The 17,665-nt window shown below is 35.9% G+C and overlaps 1 protein-coding gene across 2 annotated transcripts in view; it reads right to left on the bottom strand.

The window, feature by feature from the left end:
- Positions 1-912: 912 nt before the first annotated feature.
- The window catches only part of MMP16 (matrix metallopeptidase 16), a 185,562-nt gene continuing 168,809 nt past the window's right edge, over positions 913-17,665 (bottom strand). For both annotated transcript variants that reach the window (XM_009558042.2, XM_054059412.1), the window contains one exon: positions 913-14,138. In XM_009558042.2, coding sequence (XP_009556337.2) covers positions 13,804-14,138 — 335 coding nt within the window. In that variant the 3' untranslated portion in view covers positions 913-13,803. The remainder of the gene's footprint in view (positions 14,139-17,665) is intronic.

The raw sequence follows: 17,665 nt of genomic DNA, 5'->3' as shown, positions 1-17,665 counted from the left end.
ATTGCCAATATACTTGGAGGAAAGGCAGTTTGACTTACATGTATTGTAAGCTTTAGGAGTGAATTATGTCCCTTCATGCAATCCTCCCAACTCATAGTAAGCACACAGTTTTCCCAGAAGGCTTAGTAAGTGATCTATAAAATACATGTTTATTTTATTCTTACCTTCTTTACAGTGGAAAATGAGCACGTTCCATGCCATTGTATCCTGTTTAGAAACGAAGAATGTCATATACTGTTGTTGTGGTTTGAGTTAAATTAGAGTCAGTTTTGTGGTTCTAACTCAGTCTCGCCTCAGTAACTTCATTTTCTGAAAGCTAACTGCATGTTTTTCAGACAGTTTCTCTCTAGACGTGATAACACGGGACACTGGAATGCAAAAGGCCAATTCCTATAGTAACTATAAGTAAGTTACTATAAGTAAGTATATTGGCCTATATTATATTATTGGCCTATAAGTAAGGCCAATTCCTATAGGCTTATTCCTATAGTAACCAAGGCCATCCTTGAGATGGCAACAAAGGGCCCCACCTGCAAGGAGTGGCAGACAGGACAAATGACCCCAAACTGACCAATGCTGTGTTCCATCCTATGTATGTTATACTTGGTATAAAATTGAGAGATCACAAGGGTCTCAATCTCTTCTACGATGGCCAACATCCAGTGAGGACATCCTCTCTCTGGCTGCTCCTGATCCCAGGTCCATGTGTTCCTGAATCCAGTTCCTGAGTCCAGCTCCCTCATAGCCACAGACCCATTCTCTCATGTCTGCTCTAGAGCATTTGTGGTGACATATAGTCGTCAAGGGGTGGGGTGGGGGCACGATCTCATATTTGTATGCATTTTATTACTTTCTATATTATTATTATTATTATTATTATTATTATTATTATTATTTCATAAAGCTCTAGTTTTAGTTTCCAACCTGCAAGTCTTCTTCCTCTCATTTTGATTTCCCTGCAGGTAAGAAGGGAATTGAGAGCCAACTGCATCGTTTTAGCTGCTGAAATTAGCCGGCTCAGGGCTAAACCATGACAACCATATATTCATGAGTTTTAATTCCACTGACAGTTATTAATGTCCAGATATTTAGTTGATTTTATTCATTGTAATAACTCAAACAAGTAGCATGAAAGTGATTGGCAAACAGTGATTAAGAATATTTGTTATTCATAGTCAGTTTTGTCTAATAGGTTAACCTAATATTGATTGTGTTCCTTGATTGGAAAGATTTTTAAAGAAGAATAATTCCTGGAAGCTAAAACTTGAATTTGGGCCACAACACTAAAACAAAAAACTAATTATCTGTCACATAATTATGGGAAAATAGGTCGGAAAAGGATTGAATTATCACACCAAATTTCTCATGTGTTAGCTGTGTGTTAGATGCTACTAATAAGTGTTCAGCTTGTAGTAACATCTTTACCCGTGCAGTGAGTGATATTAAGAAGACATGGATCAACTTAGAAGTTGTTTTAATTCATATGTTTCAGAAACAACACACTTGCATGAATTCAAGAAGCTAAGACATTTAAGACACTCCCCAAACCCCTCCATCCAGTCAGTCACTTGCCAGGTGCCTTTTCTTCTCTTCTGTGAGAACTGCAATGAATGACTTCTGTAGCATCTGGTTTTTTCAGTTCTCTTTCTTTCCTTCTTTAATCAGCTAAAGAATATTATGGTTTTTAATCATGAGCTACTTTTAGCAAGTTTTAGCAAGAGTAAAACACATGCACCTCTGATTTAGAATGGAAAAGACTTGAGGTTTCAGATAATTTAGATATGTGATGAGTTTGGACTTAGATCTTCAACCAGCTTACAAGCACTGCCTTCTTTCTTGCTAGGACTCTGAAACAAAAATAACTTTCAGTTTGCCTCCAAATAGACCCAGCTTGTTCCCAGTTTCCTACAGCCACACCTATGGTATAGGAACTCTTTAATGCTCTATAGCCTAAGAAGAATTACGTGTTTGTTAACATGAGATGAACTTAGATCTTTGGACAGCTGAGCTGTATGGCCAAAGTTTTACAAAACTCTCCTTTGCATCTTAGTCCTGCGGTCTTCTATTGTGATTTTATTTCAAGAGAACTACATATTTTTTTTTATTTTTATTCTTCAGCTATTTCTAATCTGAATCATCAGACCTACCTTTTCTTTACATCATACTTTCCATGTTTTTTCTTACACACAACAAAGCAGGAAATTCAGCCACCTGTTTGTCATTTTATAGTGGCTGTGACAGCTATCTCTAGTGAGTGGCCTTCAGACATTACAGAAGTAAGCCCATGGTCACCGCTCACAATTTCTTTTCCATACAAATTATTTTTTCCGACACTATTTTGAGTAGAAAAATTAACTAATATTTCTTTCACCCATATTCATACCCAGATACTACCCATAATATCTCTATACACTGCCATTATCTGTTAGGCTTTCCTCTTTTGAGGAGAAAATTTGCTCTATTGTTTTACAGTATCAGAAGAGCAGTAGCTATAAAACTTACAGTAATATATACCAATTAAACCACAATGCCTTTATGAAACTTTTTTTCTGTTCTCTTATTTATTGACAGTTTTTTTTTTTAATTACAACACAATGAAATGATGGTAAGTATGTAAGATGCAATAGTATAAAAAGCCATTTTAATCCTTCCCTTGGTTAAGACACTTACAGCAGACAACAACTGCCCCACCCCAATTCCCCTCTTCTCAAATGAAAACAAAAATAAATATAAATTAATAAATATAAAACAAATCACTGCACAGCCCTTAACTCTTTGATTGCCATGGCAAGAACCATAATGATGATTCTAGCTGTGACTTTCTGTGGTTAAAGGTTGCCGCAGCAGTCAAAGGGTTATAGCATTGTAAACATAAGTACTTTGTTGAAAATGTTCAGTCATGTTAACGGTCTACAGTAATGAGATTATTATCATGACCCCTTGACCTTTAATGACACAACATTATAAGGAGTTAAAGAGATAATAGCTTGATGAGCTGTTATATAGATTAATTAACCCATTTTGTTTAACGACACACTATGAGGTTTTGTTTTACTAATAAAAGACAACTTGTGCATAATAAAACACTGTTCAATGCATTGATCAATAAAATCAATGAAAAAATCAGTCTAAGCACCACAATATTTTGCCTGATTATATCTGACAGTCATAATACACTTTAGCACCATTTAGTCAGCCTTGCATTTGCACACAAACAAGCTTTGTGTTTGTCAGCGGAAACTACCTGAAGGAATAACATATGTCAGTTATAAAAAGGTTACTGTATAGAATGCTGTGTGAGCCAATAAAGTAAGATAAAATAAAGCAAAACAACAATAATAAAATGAACTTTAGTTGCAGAAAGCAAATAAATGCTCCAGTTATTTTCTTACTAACACACATCCTAATGAGCCAAACATGGGTTTGAAATGCATATGGGGCTATGCAGAGAAAAGGGAATAAAAATGAGAAATGTATACCACACAGAGAGATCATCACACCCATATTCTGACTTATTTGTCAGGCTTTGACATTAAATTAAAAGGACGATTGTTGGGTGTTTCGAGAAATAGAGTTTGAAAAGCAATGTTTAACAATATGTGAATTTTATGGCCATGTGATGCGTAAAACCACGTTCAGAGATATTTTAACAACTTCACCAATATCCTTGTCTCTGCATGAGAGTTTGACTTCCTCTTTCTCGGAGGTGGAAGATAAAAAAGCAAAACACTGTGGGAATTGCAGTAGCTTCTAGATAGTGTATTGGAACTAGAATGATTTCTGCTGGAATTACCATGAGCTACAGGGAGAAAGGAATGGTAACAAGATGGAAAAATGAATTGGCTTCTAAAACCACACCCAACAAGAAGAACTAAGGAAGAAATCAGGTTCCATTAAACACAGCACTCAGAGAAAAAGCAAGATACAAATTATTCAGAAAGTAAAAGAAGTCATATGTGTATGAAGCATGGAAAACAATGTACCCTTCTTGTACAGATTCATATCACACCCTAATTGACTACACGCTGGTAACCAGTACATGCTTTAACTGCTAACAATACTACAAACTGGAGTGTCAAGAAGAAATTACCTCCCTCAAACAGCTTCTGTTCATATAGGACCACTTTAAGTCAAACATTTGCACCTTTCCCTGCAAGCTGTGAATAGAACCATGCAATTAATCTGACCCCCCAGACTAGAGTAGCAGATGTCAGAAGAGCTCTTCATAAATATGTTATTTATGATACCTAAAACTTAGGATCAATCAGAAAACAATGCATAATAGCAAACCATTCTGCCATGCAACAGTGCTACCGTATTATGCTACAGCAGTAATGTAATGGTATTTGGTGTATATGTATGAACTGACTTGTGGTAAAGGAAAGGTTCCAGCCATATAATTAGTGTCTGGATATCCATGACACAGATTACAGGCATCAGAATGCAAAGAAGAGAGGGAAAATGATAAAGATAAGAACTGGAGACACCAGAAATACTATAAACATTTTTGAACTGCAGCTTTCTGGACTGCTCATGTCTCACAGATGGCATAAACCATGCATGTAAATGGTATGCAGTGGCTGGCATTAAAAAATTATAGGTCTCAGCCATTATGCCATTGTACATGACCAGGCAGGGAGTCACAAGATGCAAATAACGAGTCCATTATGGTCAGTGCTGGCTATACCATGTCATTTTCATAAAAGATTTAAAAGAAGATGGTATTAATGGATGGCAAAGACTTATATGATCTGAGGAAAGTAACTTGGAGCTCAGTGTTGGCAGACTGGAAAACAACCAAGATTTAGTGAGAAATACACATCAAGTTCCTCAAATATTCATGGGAGTTTTTGAGAAGGTACTACCTCTTCACCATCGACACAAAAAAAGTGCATTTCCGTGTGACAGATTGTTGTGTGTGTGAGACAGACAACAAAATCGTATTTTCTTCTTTCATCTGTATAGTGAACAGATAATTTGTCACTTTTTTACCAAGAGCATACAAAATTAAGTATTGCCTTAATTAGTCAGGAGACATGTCAGGGCACAGTGAAAAAAGGAGTGGAGGAGAATCAAAACTTTGGTCATACTTATAAAGTTACATAAAGAAATAGCAATAGATGATCCATCCAAAGGTCATAAATGTTTTTCCATTATAGCAAACACTTTAGGACTGAGATACCACTGAGATAAAGATACATGGCTGTAATATAGATTAATAGAGGTAAGGGCTTCTTTGTCCTTCAGCATTTCATCCAGTGGAGTTCTTCAAATGATAGGAAACTTTTTTGATCTAATTTCTAAAAACAAATGTAAAAATATTTCGCTGTGACAAGTTTTTGCACATTATTTCGCTGTGACAAGTTTTTGCACATATATTCAGGCTGATGTTAGTTTGACTAAATGTCTTTTGAAAGATTTTTGATCGCAGCAGATAAATAATCTCTATATACTTTTAGTCAGATTTAGCAAATCATACCGAGTAGCCTTTTGGCTGATGGCTCTCTGGTGGGTTATGACATCAAATATAGAATTCAGTGGACTTTGTACAGCCTAACAGGTATCCTTGTTGTTGGCTAGCAATAATATTTTCAAAGCCATCACCAACTTTCCGATAATATCTCTTCTCTTTTATTGTTGATTACATAGCAGTTGCCTGTAATTTCAGTGGTGTCAGTCATGCTTGGCGCCTTCACTTTCTGATAAACTGGTTTTGTACTTGCAATTATAAACCCAAATGTTCTCTTTTTTTTTTTTTTTTTTTCCTATACTCTTTTGGAAATAAAAACAGAAATAACTAATGCTGCTTTTTCTGTGCCTGTCTGCAGCCTTTGAACAAATGACTTAGCTGGCTTTCCTGTGGATGCTAGAAGTTGTGGAAAGAAAGTTCATGACTACTTTGTTTCCTCTGAGAAAGATTTCAATACAGTGATCCTTTAAATCTGTATTTGTCATCACTGTGACCCAAAGACTACCACCTTCAAAGGAACGCATATTGATAGCAGATGGTAACTTGTGTATATTGGATGACAGGAAGGGATGATCATAATCCTTGATCTATCCTGTAACATGGTTTTCAAACAGACACAGTAAGACAATACTGTGCATGAATTGGCAAGAGATGTTTGCATGGTTTTGAAAACACAGTGAAGATGGATGTTAGGCATGTATATAGCTGACAATGTTTTACCAAGTGCATTATATAGAGTAAGAGCTAGGAATAGATTTGCATCATCACACATTCCTTCAGTTCTGGATTCCTATGAAATTTTCTTCAGTATAACAATCTCAGGTACCTCTGTGAGCTATGTGATTATTGACAACAGTTATCCTGAAAGACTTTTTTAATCGTTTTCATCTACCTTGTGATGTATGGCCAGAGTTCATAGCACATTATTACAAGGTAAAACACAAACACGTAAATACAAAATGCAGCTACATCTTGCGGGTATGAATTGTAGTTGTCATGACCATTTAAAACAGTGCCAGAGGTTGCTCAAGATGTCTTCTGAATACACACCATCACATGTACCATTTTCTAACTTATATAATTCTGCTTAGATCCAAGCAGACAAACTGCTTGGAGCTGACTTCAATATGATGCTCTTACAAGATATGAAGATGATCAGTATGTAAGCACTGACAATTTTGTGGCAATAGCCACGCATAGCATATGTGCATCTCTGTTTAGAATCATCGTATGTCTCAATATGGAGCTATGCATTTCAGCTGGCACATACCAGTTGTACAATGGCACTTTTTGAGCTATATGTAATATCATGTAAATGTGAACTCTGACAAAGAGTTTTATAAACCGTCATTTTACATTATGAAAAAAACTACTTTCTTGTCTTTGTGGTTGTAAAATCATAGTAGAACCAAAATTTTTTCACATCTTGAAAATGACTTAGCAGTGATCACCTGCTCACCCTAAGCACTCTCAGCTTCCATAAGGCAGATGATTTCATGTACAATCATGTAAGCTATGAATATGTGTGTAGACTGGGCGCTAAACTATGCCAACACATCAGGATTGAAATATCAATTAGAAACATATTTTTTTTGACTTAATACACATTATACTACTCTTTGTGAGTGATGAACCCATCTGGGCATGCATTGATTGGCACAGTGACACTATTCTGTTGCTGGTGGGTAAATAATATAATACTTCGCTAAAACCTCTTCAAAGTCCATTGCCATATTGTTAAAGGCTAACCAGGTATTTTAGGAAGCTATTTTATCCCAGCCTTCTGTTGCAAATTCCAGGTCCCAGAAAGCCAGTTCCCAGAATAATGGATAGGCAAATGGATGTCCCAGGACACATGCATGGCACCAAATGAAAGTGGCACAGAATTCCACGTTAATGCCAGATGATAAGATGGAGAGAATTTTTAGTACATATTTTACTGGAACAGCAAAACAAAAAGAAAAAAAAGGGAGGGGGATGAAAGGCTATGAGTTAATATATGCTGATAGCTCTCCAAGGAGATTATGATTATAGTTACAAAATGGACGTGATGCAATTTCATAGGGTAGAAATTACTAATAACTAAACAGAAAGCTTTGGTTTATATGATGCCTACAATAATTGTCATCTGGGGACGATGGCATTCTACAGAAGCAGAAGAGACCAAGCTGTGTGACTGGAAAGCTTTGTGCTATCATAAATGGCTGGCATGTTTAATGATTTTTGGTTATGTAGTTTTACTGTGACAGCAAGTAGCACTACGCTGCATGCACATCCAGGTGCAAGAAAATTGTCTTTAGCATGCTAGTTTACATCAGCATTTCTCATTTTAAGTCTTCTCTCTCTCTGAAATTTATTTTCATAGAATCGTAGAACAGTTTGGTTTGAAAGGGATCTTAAAGATCATCCAGTTCCAAACCCTCTATGATGGGCAGGGACACCTCCCACTAGATCAGGCTGCCCAAGGCCCCATCCAACCTGGCCTTGAACACCTCCAGGGATGGGGTAGCCACAACTTTCCTTTTGTCTATACTGTGGGCAGACCACAGCAATACTTCAAGTTATCGCCACAGGGCAAACATGCTTTATATACACCTCTTACAGAATGTCATATCTCAAAGACATAATGGGCAGCTGCAACTGCAAATGTTAATAAACTGACTATAATTTGTAGATTATATGCTAAAGCTTAGGTATACTGGGAAACAAGACCTGTTTATGATGTGTGTGTTTAACGCCATCTATGTGCTTCTTTGAAATACATTTTGATTTTAGGAAGAGATGCTTGCTGTGGTCACATACTGATCCTTCGAAATACGATCTCCTGTTTATCACTGGGCTTTCCGAGTTACACACATACATCAAATAATGCCACATTATACAGAATCCATACTGCCTAACATTAGAGGCTCCCTCAGATCTAGCATCAAATGGAGCCAGTTTGCAACAAGTGATGGCATGCTTTTGATGCTTACCAGACATTTTCAGCATCGATGGCACTGATTACAATAACTCTCTAGCAACCTCTGACGTCTCAGATGGGAAGTCATAAGAATGGGTTAGGCAGATTTGACTCACACATTACATTATTCATGAGACTAGTGAAAGACGATTGATTTACATGCATAAATCAGAGATTAATTTTATGAGTATATGGTTCATTTACACCTGATTTTGTAACTGACATATGTTTAAATCATCTAACGTGAACCACTCTGTCTGCAGTCTGTGTCATGTGAGCTAAGGAACTATGCCTAACATTACAGTTCCGGTATATCAGTCACAGCTATATGATCGTATTCAATAACAAGCTATCTGCTCCTCAGCTCACACAAAATACTACTGGATTTACAGCACAGAAGGACACCTAAGTAGCCAGTGACATTTGTTCCCTCCACTGATAATAATAATTTTCCTCATGGCTCATAGGACTGCAGTCATCTATTCACGTTCCTGGAAATAGAGCTGTACAAAGACAGTCTCGATAACAACAAAAGGCAATAGAGAACTATTGCTCTGTAATCGTTGCTTCACATCAACTGTCAAAGCACACAGCTTCCTCCAACTCAGTAATCGGTGATAAAACTTAGGCCTTGTTGTGAGAAGACATGAGAGCCAGGACAGAACAACTGTTGACAGTCATATCCTTGTTTCTTAACCCAGTCATCTTGTACTATCTCCAATTTAGGCTGCTAATGGTGTGGTACTTAACATTTCTACTTTCTTCAAAATGCAGTGCCTGGAGCGTTCACTGTTCTGTTTGCTATGTGGTTTTTTTAAGGTTTGCCCTAGCGATGCAAAAAACTAGAATGGGAATGTAATGCTTCCATTGCTGATAGGCAGACCTACTTCCTATTCTACACACTTTTTTTCTAACCAACAAGCTAGAATTTGATTCTATATAATTTGTTACCAAAAGCTACATTTAACTGACATTAAGATTGTGAAGTAAGACCTCAGAAAAAAGCTGAAAATTCAAAAATTAAGTCTTATACTCTGTTCTTAACCCACAGTGCTAATGGCACAGGAATCAAGACCAAACAACTGGGGAGGTAAAGTACACTTCTAAGAAAAAGTGTAAGTCTGCCCCTTACGTTTGAGTCTATTAGCTTCTGTTATTTTCATTCCCCAAATTAGCCTTAAAAATCATTTTCTTTAGTTATTCCCTCCCTCTGCCCCATTTTGAAAGAAGAAAAAGAACAAAAGTTCATACGAAGATATAAAATATGTATTACATTTATTCAAGAGACTTGAAAGGGCTCCTTTGGAGCCATTTGAGCCTCTCCATCCCAGCCTATCCACTAAATATACAGTTACATAGTTTTTTAAATGCATTTTTTGTTAAAAATTGATTTTTTTTTGTCTACAGTCAATAACCTTTTCATAGGTTTATACATTAAAAGGCCAGAGGAAACACTGTCATTATCTACTCTGGCCTCCTGCATCATACAGACTGTAGTACTCTGAAGATTCACGACCCTGTATAGAAAGCTTGATAGACTGTAACTGATTAACACAATGCATATTCAGTTTTGTATTGTTCTACAGTACAGATCATGACAATAGCAATAAGGAAATGTTTATTAAAAACTTTATGAAAAACGTTACGGCACATGAGCAGGAACCTAGATTGCAGAACTGAAAATATCTTAACTTGTTTTTCCTTAATTCTCATAATTATAGGCCCTGGTAGAAAAACAACTCTTCAAAAAATGACATTGTCTTAGAACTAGTTTGAGTTCAAAACTAGAACAGGCAACATCACTAATTTACTCTGAACTTCTATAATTTGAAACTAGCCAGTATGTATTTGGGAATTACAGTGAACACAATTGCTCCTACATCTTTTACTTAAAGCAAACCTTTATGACTGTGTTATAAACTACTGAAAATAGGAGTATGTTATAGAAATGCTGACACAACCTTGCTCTGCATGACATAAACATGCCAATATAATATTATTTTTACTCCCTTTCTCTGTATATAATATATATGCACTTTTAAGTAAAAGAAAATAGATTAAACAATCAACTTATCATATATTCATGTATCTATGATGTACCATATACCAAGCACTAGACTTATCACACTTACCTTCCTGCATAATTAAAGTTATATTCTCCAAATACAAACATTTTTGTTACCTTATCAAAAAGAACAACAGTCAACATGCTCAGCACTTCATTACTGTCAGAGAAACAGTGGCACAAAAAGTTAAAGCTGCCATGAAAGATATTCCAAAATTGAGGTGAAATTTTTACTTGAATAGAAAAATGGATGAGATGCTGTTCTGACTTAAAGATAATATCAAATAAGTTCTCCTATTGTAGAGGAAAACCAAAAGCAGAACAAGTAGTGCTGTTAGGATTTTCCACCAACTATCCAAAGGACAAAACTGGAACAGCAATATGAATAATTTTGTTCTTTCTGTAGCAGAACATAAGTTATAGCAGTTTGTTGACAATAAAAATCTCTTCATGGATTAAAATATGTGTGTGTGTTTTTGCGTATTTATAAGTACACAAACATACACACACATTTTAATGTATATGACAAACAGACAGAATTTTGAATTCACCAAATGAGCTGATGTGCAGTAAATATTCTATGTTACTTAACTGTCAATTAATGTATATTTTTAGGAACAACTGAATTGAATTTACTGAATAATGCTATGGGTTGATACTGGTGCAATTCTAACCTACAGTATGCAGTACCTCTATAAAACATCTCCAAAATGCCATCTGCATTGCATATCCGTTGTAAAACTATATCTTTTTCTAATCTCCATTTTTGTTAGCTGTACATATGTATATCTGTTTATGCTTTAAGAAATGTTTGCAATGCTTTATAGCATGCCACATATGTTCATAAAATAAGTCCCCAAATCAATATAAAATCATGTAATTGAACAAAAAGGCATACTATTTTTCATGCTATGCTCAATATAAATATAAATTCAAGGCAGTCAAGCTATCCATTACCAAAATAATAATAACCATAATATATATGTATATATACCTACACTCTCTAAAAAGTGATCCAGTTACGCAGATTAAGAAACCAGTAAGAAATTGGTTGAATGTAGTATAAAAGTCTCATCTTATGTAAAAGCCAATATTGGCTATTTCAAGTATTTTAATACTTTCCTATAACTTTTTCATTAATAACTAGCTCTTTGTAGAAATGATAATTTTATACTGAAAATTATATTCAAGTAAAAGAAAAATTAACTTCTACTGTTGTTCATTTTTAGAGTGTGCATGTATACATAGCAAAATACCCTTCTACAAATCTATCATAAATATTTTAGTTTATGTCAGTTCTTTTCTATGAAAACACTTCAACGTTTTTTCCTCAAATTTTGGATAATGTAGATCAGGTCTTTTAAGAAATAAAAATCATCTTAGTTCATTTGCAACACCAGATTCCCTTCAGTTTGTGCCAGTTTGCAAGTTAAAGGTCAAAGATCAAAGACGTAGGACAGTACACTTCAAGGAAATTCAGACAGTGAAGCTGTTCACAGAAGACAATGTTTAACTTGGTAATGACAGTCAACAGGTCAATAATCAAGTTCAAGGCAAGCTGTTCATTGTTGCAAAAGCTACTCCCCTCAAATCCTGGCTTTCATAAAAAACCAGGTGTCTGACTTTTGGGGCGCATCATTCTGACCATCTTTAATAAGTTCACAGCCCAGTGACTGTAAAGCCTGTCACTGCAAGAAGCAGCTCCTAAAATCAATAAAGAGGTCTGTCAGTTGCTGACTTTTCTCTAGGAAAAAATATTGATACAAACCTGCTCTGCAGGTCACATGAATATGACAATACTGCTGTTAGCACAAGTTACACAGAATGACAAAATGCTTTGGTGGTCCCTTGGCTCTGTCAGTGATACCATGTTCGGCTGAAGGCCAGAAATTTGACTAACCCTTTGAGAACTATGGTGAACATGCAAAGGGGTAAAACACCAGAGGACACTCATGCAATATCAGAGTCACGGTTTTAGCTTTCCTTTGAAGCTGTAACTCTGCCTCTACAGAGGCAAATTGAATGATCATGCAACATAGTTTAAAAGAGAAATTCAAGACACTTAAGATAAAAGGCTAAGCTATAAAACTGTCACCAGTTCAGAAAAATTCTTGGTAAGTGGTAGAAGTTATTAAAATAGGTTTGGTTCCTTTAACCAGAAAGTAGCTGGTAAATATATTTTGGTTTCTATTTATTTTACAAATGCTTTTCTATTAATAATGCAAATAATTAAAACCACTCACTTGCAGTCACAGGAAATTTGTTTTGAAAAATGTATTTTCTTTCAAAACCTGTATTACCCAAACACAATCCTATAATTTTATGACAACCAAGATTAACATCTACCAGACTCTGAAAATGGATGCAATAGTTCTCAAAGGGTTACACCACCAGTGTAATACCAGCGTCGAGTTTCTCTATAGCATGACTGTTGCTTTAGCACGTCAAAACTCACTTCAGAGACACAGTACTTCTTACCATGCTTTAGACTGAGTGCTCCTGACAGACCTGTGAAAGGCCTGGGGAAGTTGGCTTGGTACAGATTGGGAAAGATTATGCAGAAATACCAACAAAAAATCAAACAAGCCAATAAAAAGATTCTACTTGAATATAGTAATGAATATAAATGAGTTTAAAACATTGAGGACATAGCCCAGAGCAGCTGTAAAAAACACAAAATGAATGTATCATTAAGGCTGTTACTATATTGCAGATATTTTGGCCCCTTGTTTGTTGGAAAATGGCTGTCCAAACAGTCTGAAGTCCTGCGTGTCATCCGAGTCTCCCACCTGACAAAACTGGAAGTAGGAGTGTAGGACTTTATCCATAGCAGACAGAAAGCAATCCTCTTTGGAGACAAAGCTGTTTTGGGTCTTCTCACTTTCCTGAAAGTTCCATTGTGGGTTGTTGTGTATTTCTAAAAAAATTTTTTTTCAGCAAAAAATTTTTGTAAGGGGAACAGGCCTTAAGGGAAAAATGTAGAAACATTGGAGATTTTTTTTTCCTCTTCATTAGTTAATCCGGATAGTTTATAGGGCATCGAGCGTGCAGAGGAAAGGCCTAGAATTGAATGACAAAGAAAGACAAAGGACTGAAGAAACAGCAGATACTGTGTATCATGGAAGCTTCCCAGATGAGCGAATCGCCACTCGCACAAGACAGGCAACCCCCTGGGTTTTAATGATCAGCTTTGTTTCAGACTGACAGATGCCCGCTCCTAGCTAGGAAACTGTATAACAGCTCTTGTGTTGAATCTCAAGTTACCACAAACTCCTGGGAGGGAAAGAAAAAAACCAAAACCCTACATCACACCCACTCTTGCATAGAGCGTTTGCAGTACAGTATGTGGCGGGGTGTTCCTTTCCTTTTGAACTGGAACACAGTGTAAACCAAGACAAGGAGGCACAAGGCCAGGATGCAGGGAATGACGATGGCTATGGCTTTCACAGTGCTGGCTGTGTTGTCCAGTTTGATGACAATGTCTACGTCATCTTGAGGGCTGTGTCGGTCTTTGTCTCGGCCTGTTGGTCCATCACAACCCATAAAATCCTTGAGGATGGATCTAGGATAGCCAGGTTCCACCTTGAGCATCTGGTTATTGAATTTCCAGTACTCTTTACCTTTGTAGAAATATGTGAAGCCTGAGGAAAGAAATTGCAATTACTCATGGTCATATTGGATCAAATCATGTCATCAACACATCATGGCTGAAACTACTGGTATCAAATTATTTTGTAATTCAAAAATTGCATGTCAGGAATAGACTTCACCTATAGGTCTTTCAAATCTTCTTTACAAGTTTTGTTACTTTACGGTCTCCAGAAAATCTAAAATTGGAGCTGTTTCTTTTCAATTCAATAATCTAGGCTTCTATTTAATTTCATTACTACAAAAAAAATAAAAGAATTCCACAGAATACGATCTTTAATAGACCAGTGTCCACCTGATTTTTCATTCACTGAACACCCAAACACTGCTGAAATACTCAGGGTGAGGGCTTTAAAGCATCACAACCTCTTCAAGATGGGAAGTTTATTGAAACAAGTTGTAATGCTACGCTAGCCAGAAATGAGAACTGACCTTATTTAATGCCACATAATTGACTGCAGTGCTTTAGAAGAAGGAAATAGGATGAAATAACAGCAGCTTTGCCAAGAGAAAACAGGTAAAAACAGATCTAAGTTTTCTGCAAAGAGTTAGTATTTGATCATTCAGGTGCAATCCAATGTTATTACTAAAAATGCCTAAACGAAAATAAAAAACTGCTTGACTCCTTGCCAAAAATCTACATTATTTTACTATCCCAGATGAAAAATGGCAAGAAACAAGCCTTCAGGATGGGTCAACCTCCTCCCTCTCTTCATAAACTGAATGCAAACAGCTGGATTTTATCTTATCTCCACTTTATCAATCTCAGCTTACTTCCTGCAGTACTAAAAGCCACTTGCTATGAAAAATTTGGCACTATTTGTTGTTCTAACAATGCTTCCTGAAAGTTCAGTAACTGGCTATCTGGAGATAATATAAGATTAGTAATCACTTATTCAAACAGCAGTTAGTGTATTCCAATTCTAAAAAAAAAAAAAAAAAAAAAGAGACTGTATATTTTACAGGTCAAACTGTAAAAAAATCTTAATCGCCTACTGCCACTTTTCAGAACATTTAGAATATTTTAACATTCTTCTACATTAACTATTTATGTATTTTTAACCTTCCTTACTAAACTGAGAATGTGTTAATATATCTGTAAAAAATAGTCATGAAAAAGAAAAAAGAAAAGCAAAGCACTGAGTTATGTTCAAACAATAGTTAGGAAGCTTGTTCACAAAATGCCTTCTATTCTGACCAGAACAAAACAAAAAAGAGGAAAAGTAAAAAAAGAGGACTGTAACTCTTGAAATATGATGTACTTTTAAAATTTTAACGTGTAAAGTTGCTTAAAGGTATCTGTGGTTTAAACGAAAAATATTATCAAATGCAAAATTTCAGTATTTTTGCGTCACAGGCTACCCTACCTTTTTATTTCATATGACAACCTGAATGCAATAAAACAGTTTACATAAGTGGATAAATATCTTAAGTATGGAAATTTGATCTATTATGTCTATCAATATTCTAATACATAGACAGAGAACATATACAGCAATGACATATCTAAATCTATATTCTTACATACATACTGAATACTTAAAGTTATATATCAGGGTAAATGTAAGTCATATGAGATTAGTTAGTATTACTTGTTACAATACATTAAAACATTAAATTAAAACTGTTAAAATCAAAGCAGCAAAGAAACTGCCAGCCTCTACAGATCCAGTAAAAAATTTTCAATCAGAGCATATTTTCCATTGGAGAATCTGAAGGTAGTTTAAAATTTTCTGTTATTTTGCTGAGACAGGAACCAGGAAAACAGTCATTAACAGCTGAAGGATGGAAGTTACCAGCGGAGTAGGGTAGTTCTAGGAGACTGAGTAGTTTTACTGCTTCTCACAGCAGAACAAGAGACACAACTATTGAAAGTGATTTCATCTAATCTGCTTGACTTATTGAGCCTGCTTTAGGAGCTGCTTCTTACAATTTTCCAAGTGTTAGTCACTCAGAGTAGTGAGCACAATGCCTGATCCAAACAGCAGGGAAGGGATTAGCAGTTGGTAACATGTCAAATAGAAACTTGGACCAGGAGTTGTAGAAAGCACAAGGCAAAACCCCCTCAATGGGCTAATAAAGTAGGCTACCTTTCCTCTTTCTTCTCTCTAAAACTTGGCCCGCCATCCGCGCAGAATTTGTAGCTGGGAGGCGAGATTTTCAATGCTGATTTCAAGGTGATAGAATGATTTCTCCTATCTGAGGAATTTAGTGTGATCTCGGATGCCATAGAGAAACAGAAAGGAAATTTTGTCTTCACTTCTTCCTACAAGTTTCTACCACAGCCTTAGAAACTAAATCACAATATGGGAAGTAGCAGGGAGAGTTTCAAAGATGTTATCTTTAGCTTACCAGACTTATAGTACTCTGACTCAGGATGCTGACTAGAGTAGGAAACTGTGTTTTTCTCATCTTTCCTAAGTATATTACTGCAAAGTTACTCAAAATATTTGTGGACAGTGAAGACAACCCCTTTATGATCAGACTTACTGTAGTTGTTCATTTGCATGGCTTGCACAATAGAGAGAAAAGAGAATAAAAGGAAATATTCTTTAAAACAAAACTGGAAGACATGCGTGTTCCCTTATGAAGTTATATGGTAAAACTTCCTTGTCAGCTCTGCTGCTGGCCACAGAAAGGAAAACAGTTTCAGGCAAAATGTAATCAACTTTCCAGCTAAGCTGCGGTATTTCTTACTTCCATCTGCTTTTCTTTCTTTCCTCTCACACACAACAGTGGAGTTATGAACTGTTTCTTAAGATGCCTGTTTCCTTGATTTCAGGGAAAATGCCTTAGTGGTCTTTTGGGGAACTTTATGGTGCCATTTTCAGTCCTTCTTTCTGCCCTTTTGAGCTTTCTGAGAAGCCCAAGAGTGCCCTCTTTCCATTCCCCTCCTCTATGATTTCATGTCATGTTTTACCACCCTACTCATTCAAAGGATCAGACAGGTTATCAAAGCCACTGAGGTAAAAAAGAGAAGTGGCTTTGATGTAGCCAAGTCTTTTCTGCTTCAGGAATGATTGTTCTGTCCCTGCAGTACTTTCAAACCCACTGATCTGAGTGTTATAATAAGATAATTTTCATTTGTAATAAAAGACACATGTACCTGAGCTCAGTACAGAAAATTTATTACAGGCAATGCAATCAAGGTCAGAAAAAAACCAACCCCCTACATATATACAGATATATATATGTGTGTTAAATTCATTTTTGTATTTAAAAATATACTTAAGAAGTAATAAAGAGGAGAAAGCAGAAGTTACATCCATTATGTTTTTCTGTGCATGCATAATGTTTGTGTCCATGTCCACATATATGTTTATGTACAGTTAGTTATTAAGTGTGATGTATGCAGAACACCATCTTGACTGACCTACTTTCCAATTAAAAACAAATCAAATAAAAACAGGACAAAAAAAATCAGTCTAGCCAGAAGGCCAGAATTCAGAGAGGGTTTCTGCTTCTGGATAAAACAGAGACAAATCAAGGAAGCAATTAAACATATTTCTGAAAAAAAAAA

Source organism: Cuculus canorus, chromosome 2 (assembly GCF_017976375.1).
Source record: "Cuculus canorus isolate bCucCan1 chromosome 2, bCucCan1.pri, whole genome shotgun sequence".
In the NCBI taxonomy this organism is placed as follows: Eukaryota; Metazoa; Chordata; class Aves; order Cuculiformes; family Cuculidae; genus Cuculus; species Cuculus canorus.
Note: the sequence above shows the minus strand (reverse complement) of the source record. Positions and strands in the feature narration are given on the sequence as shown.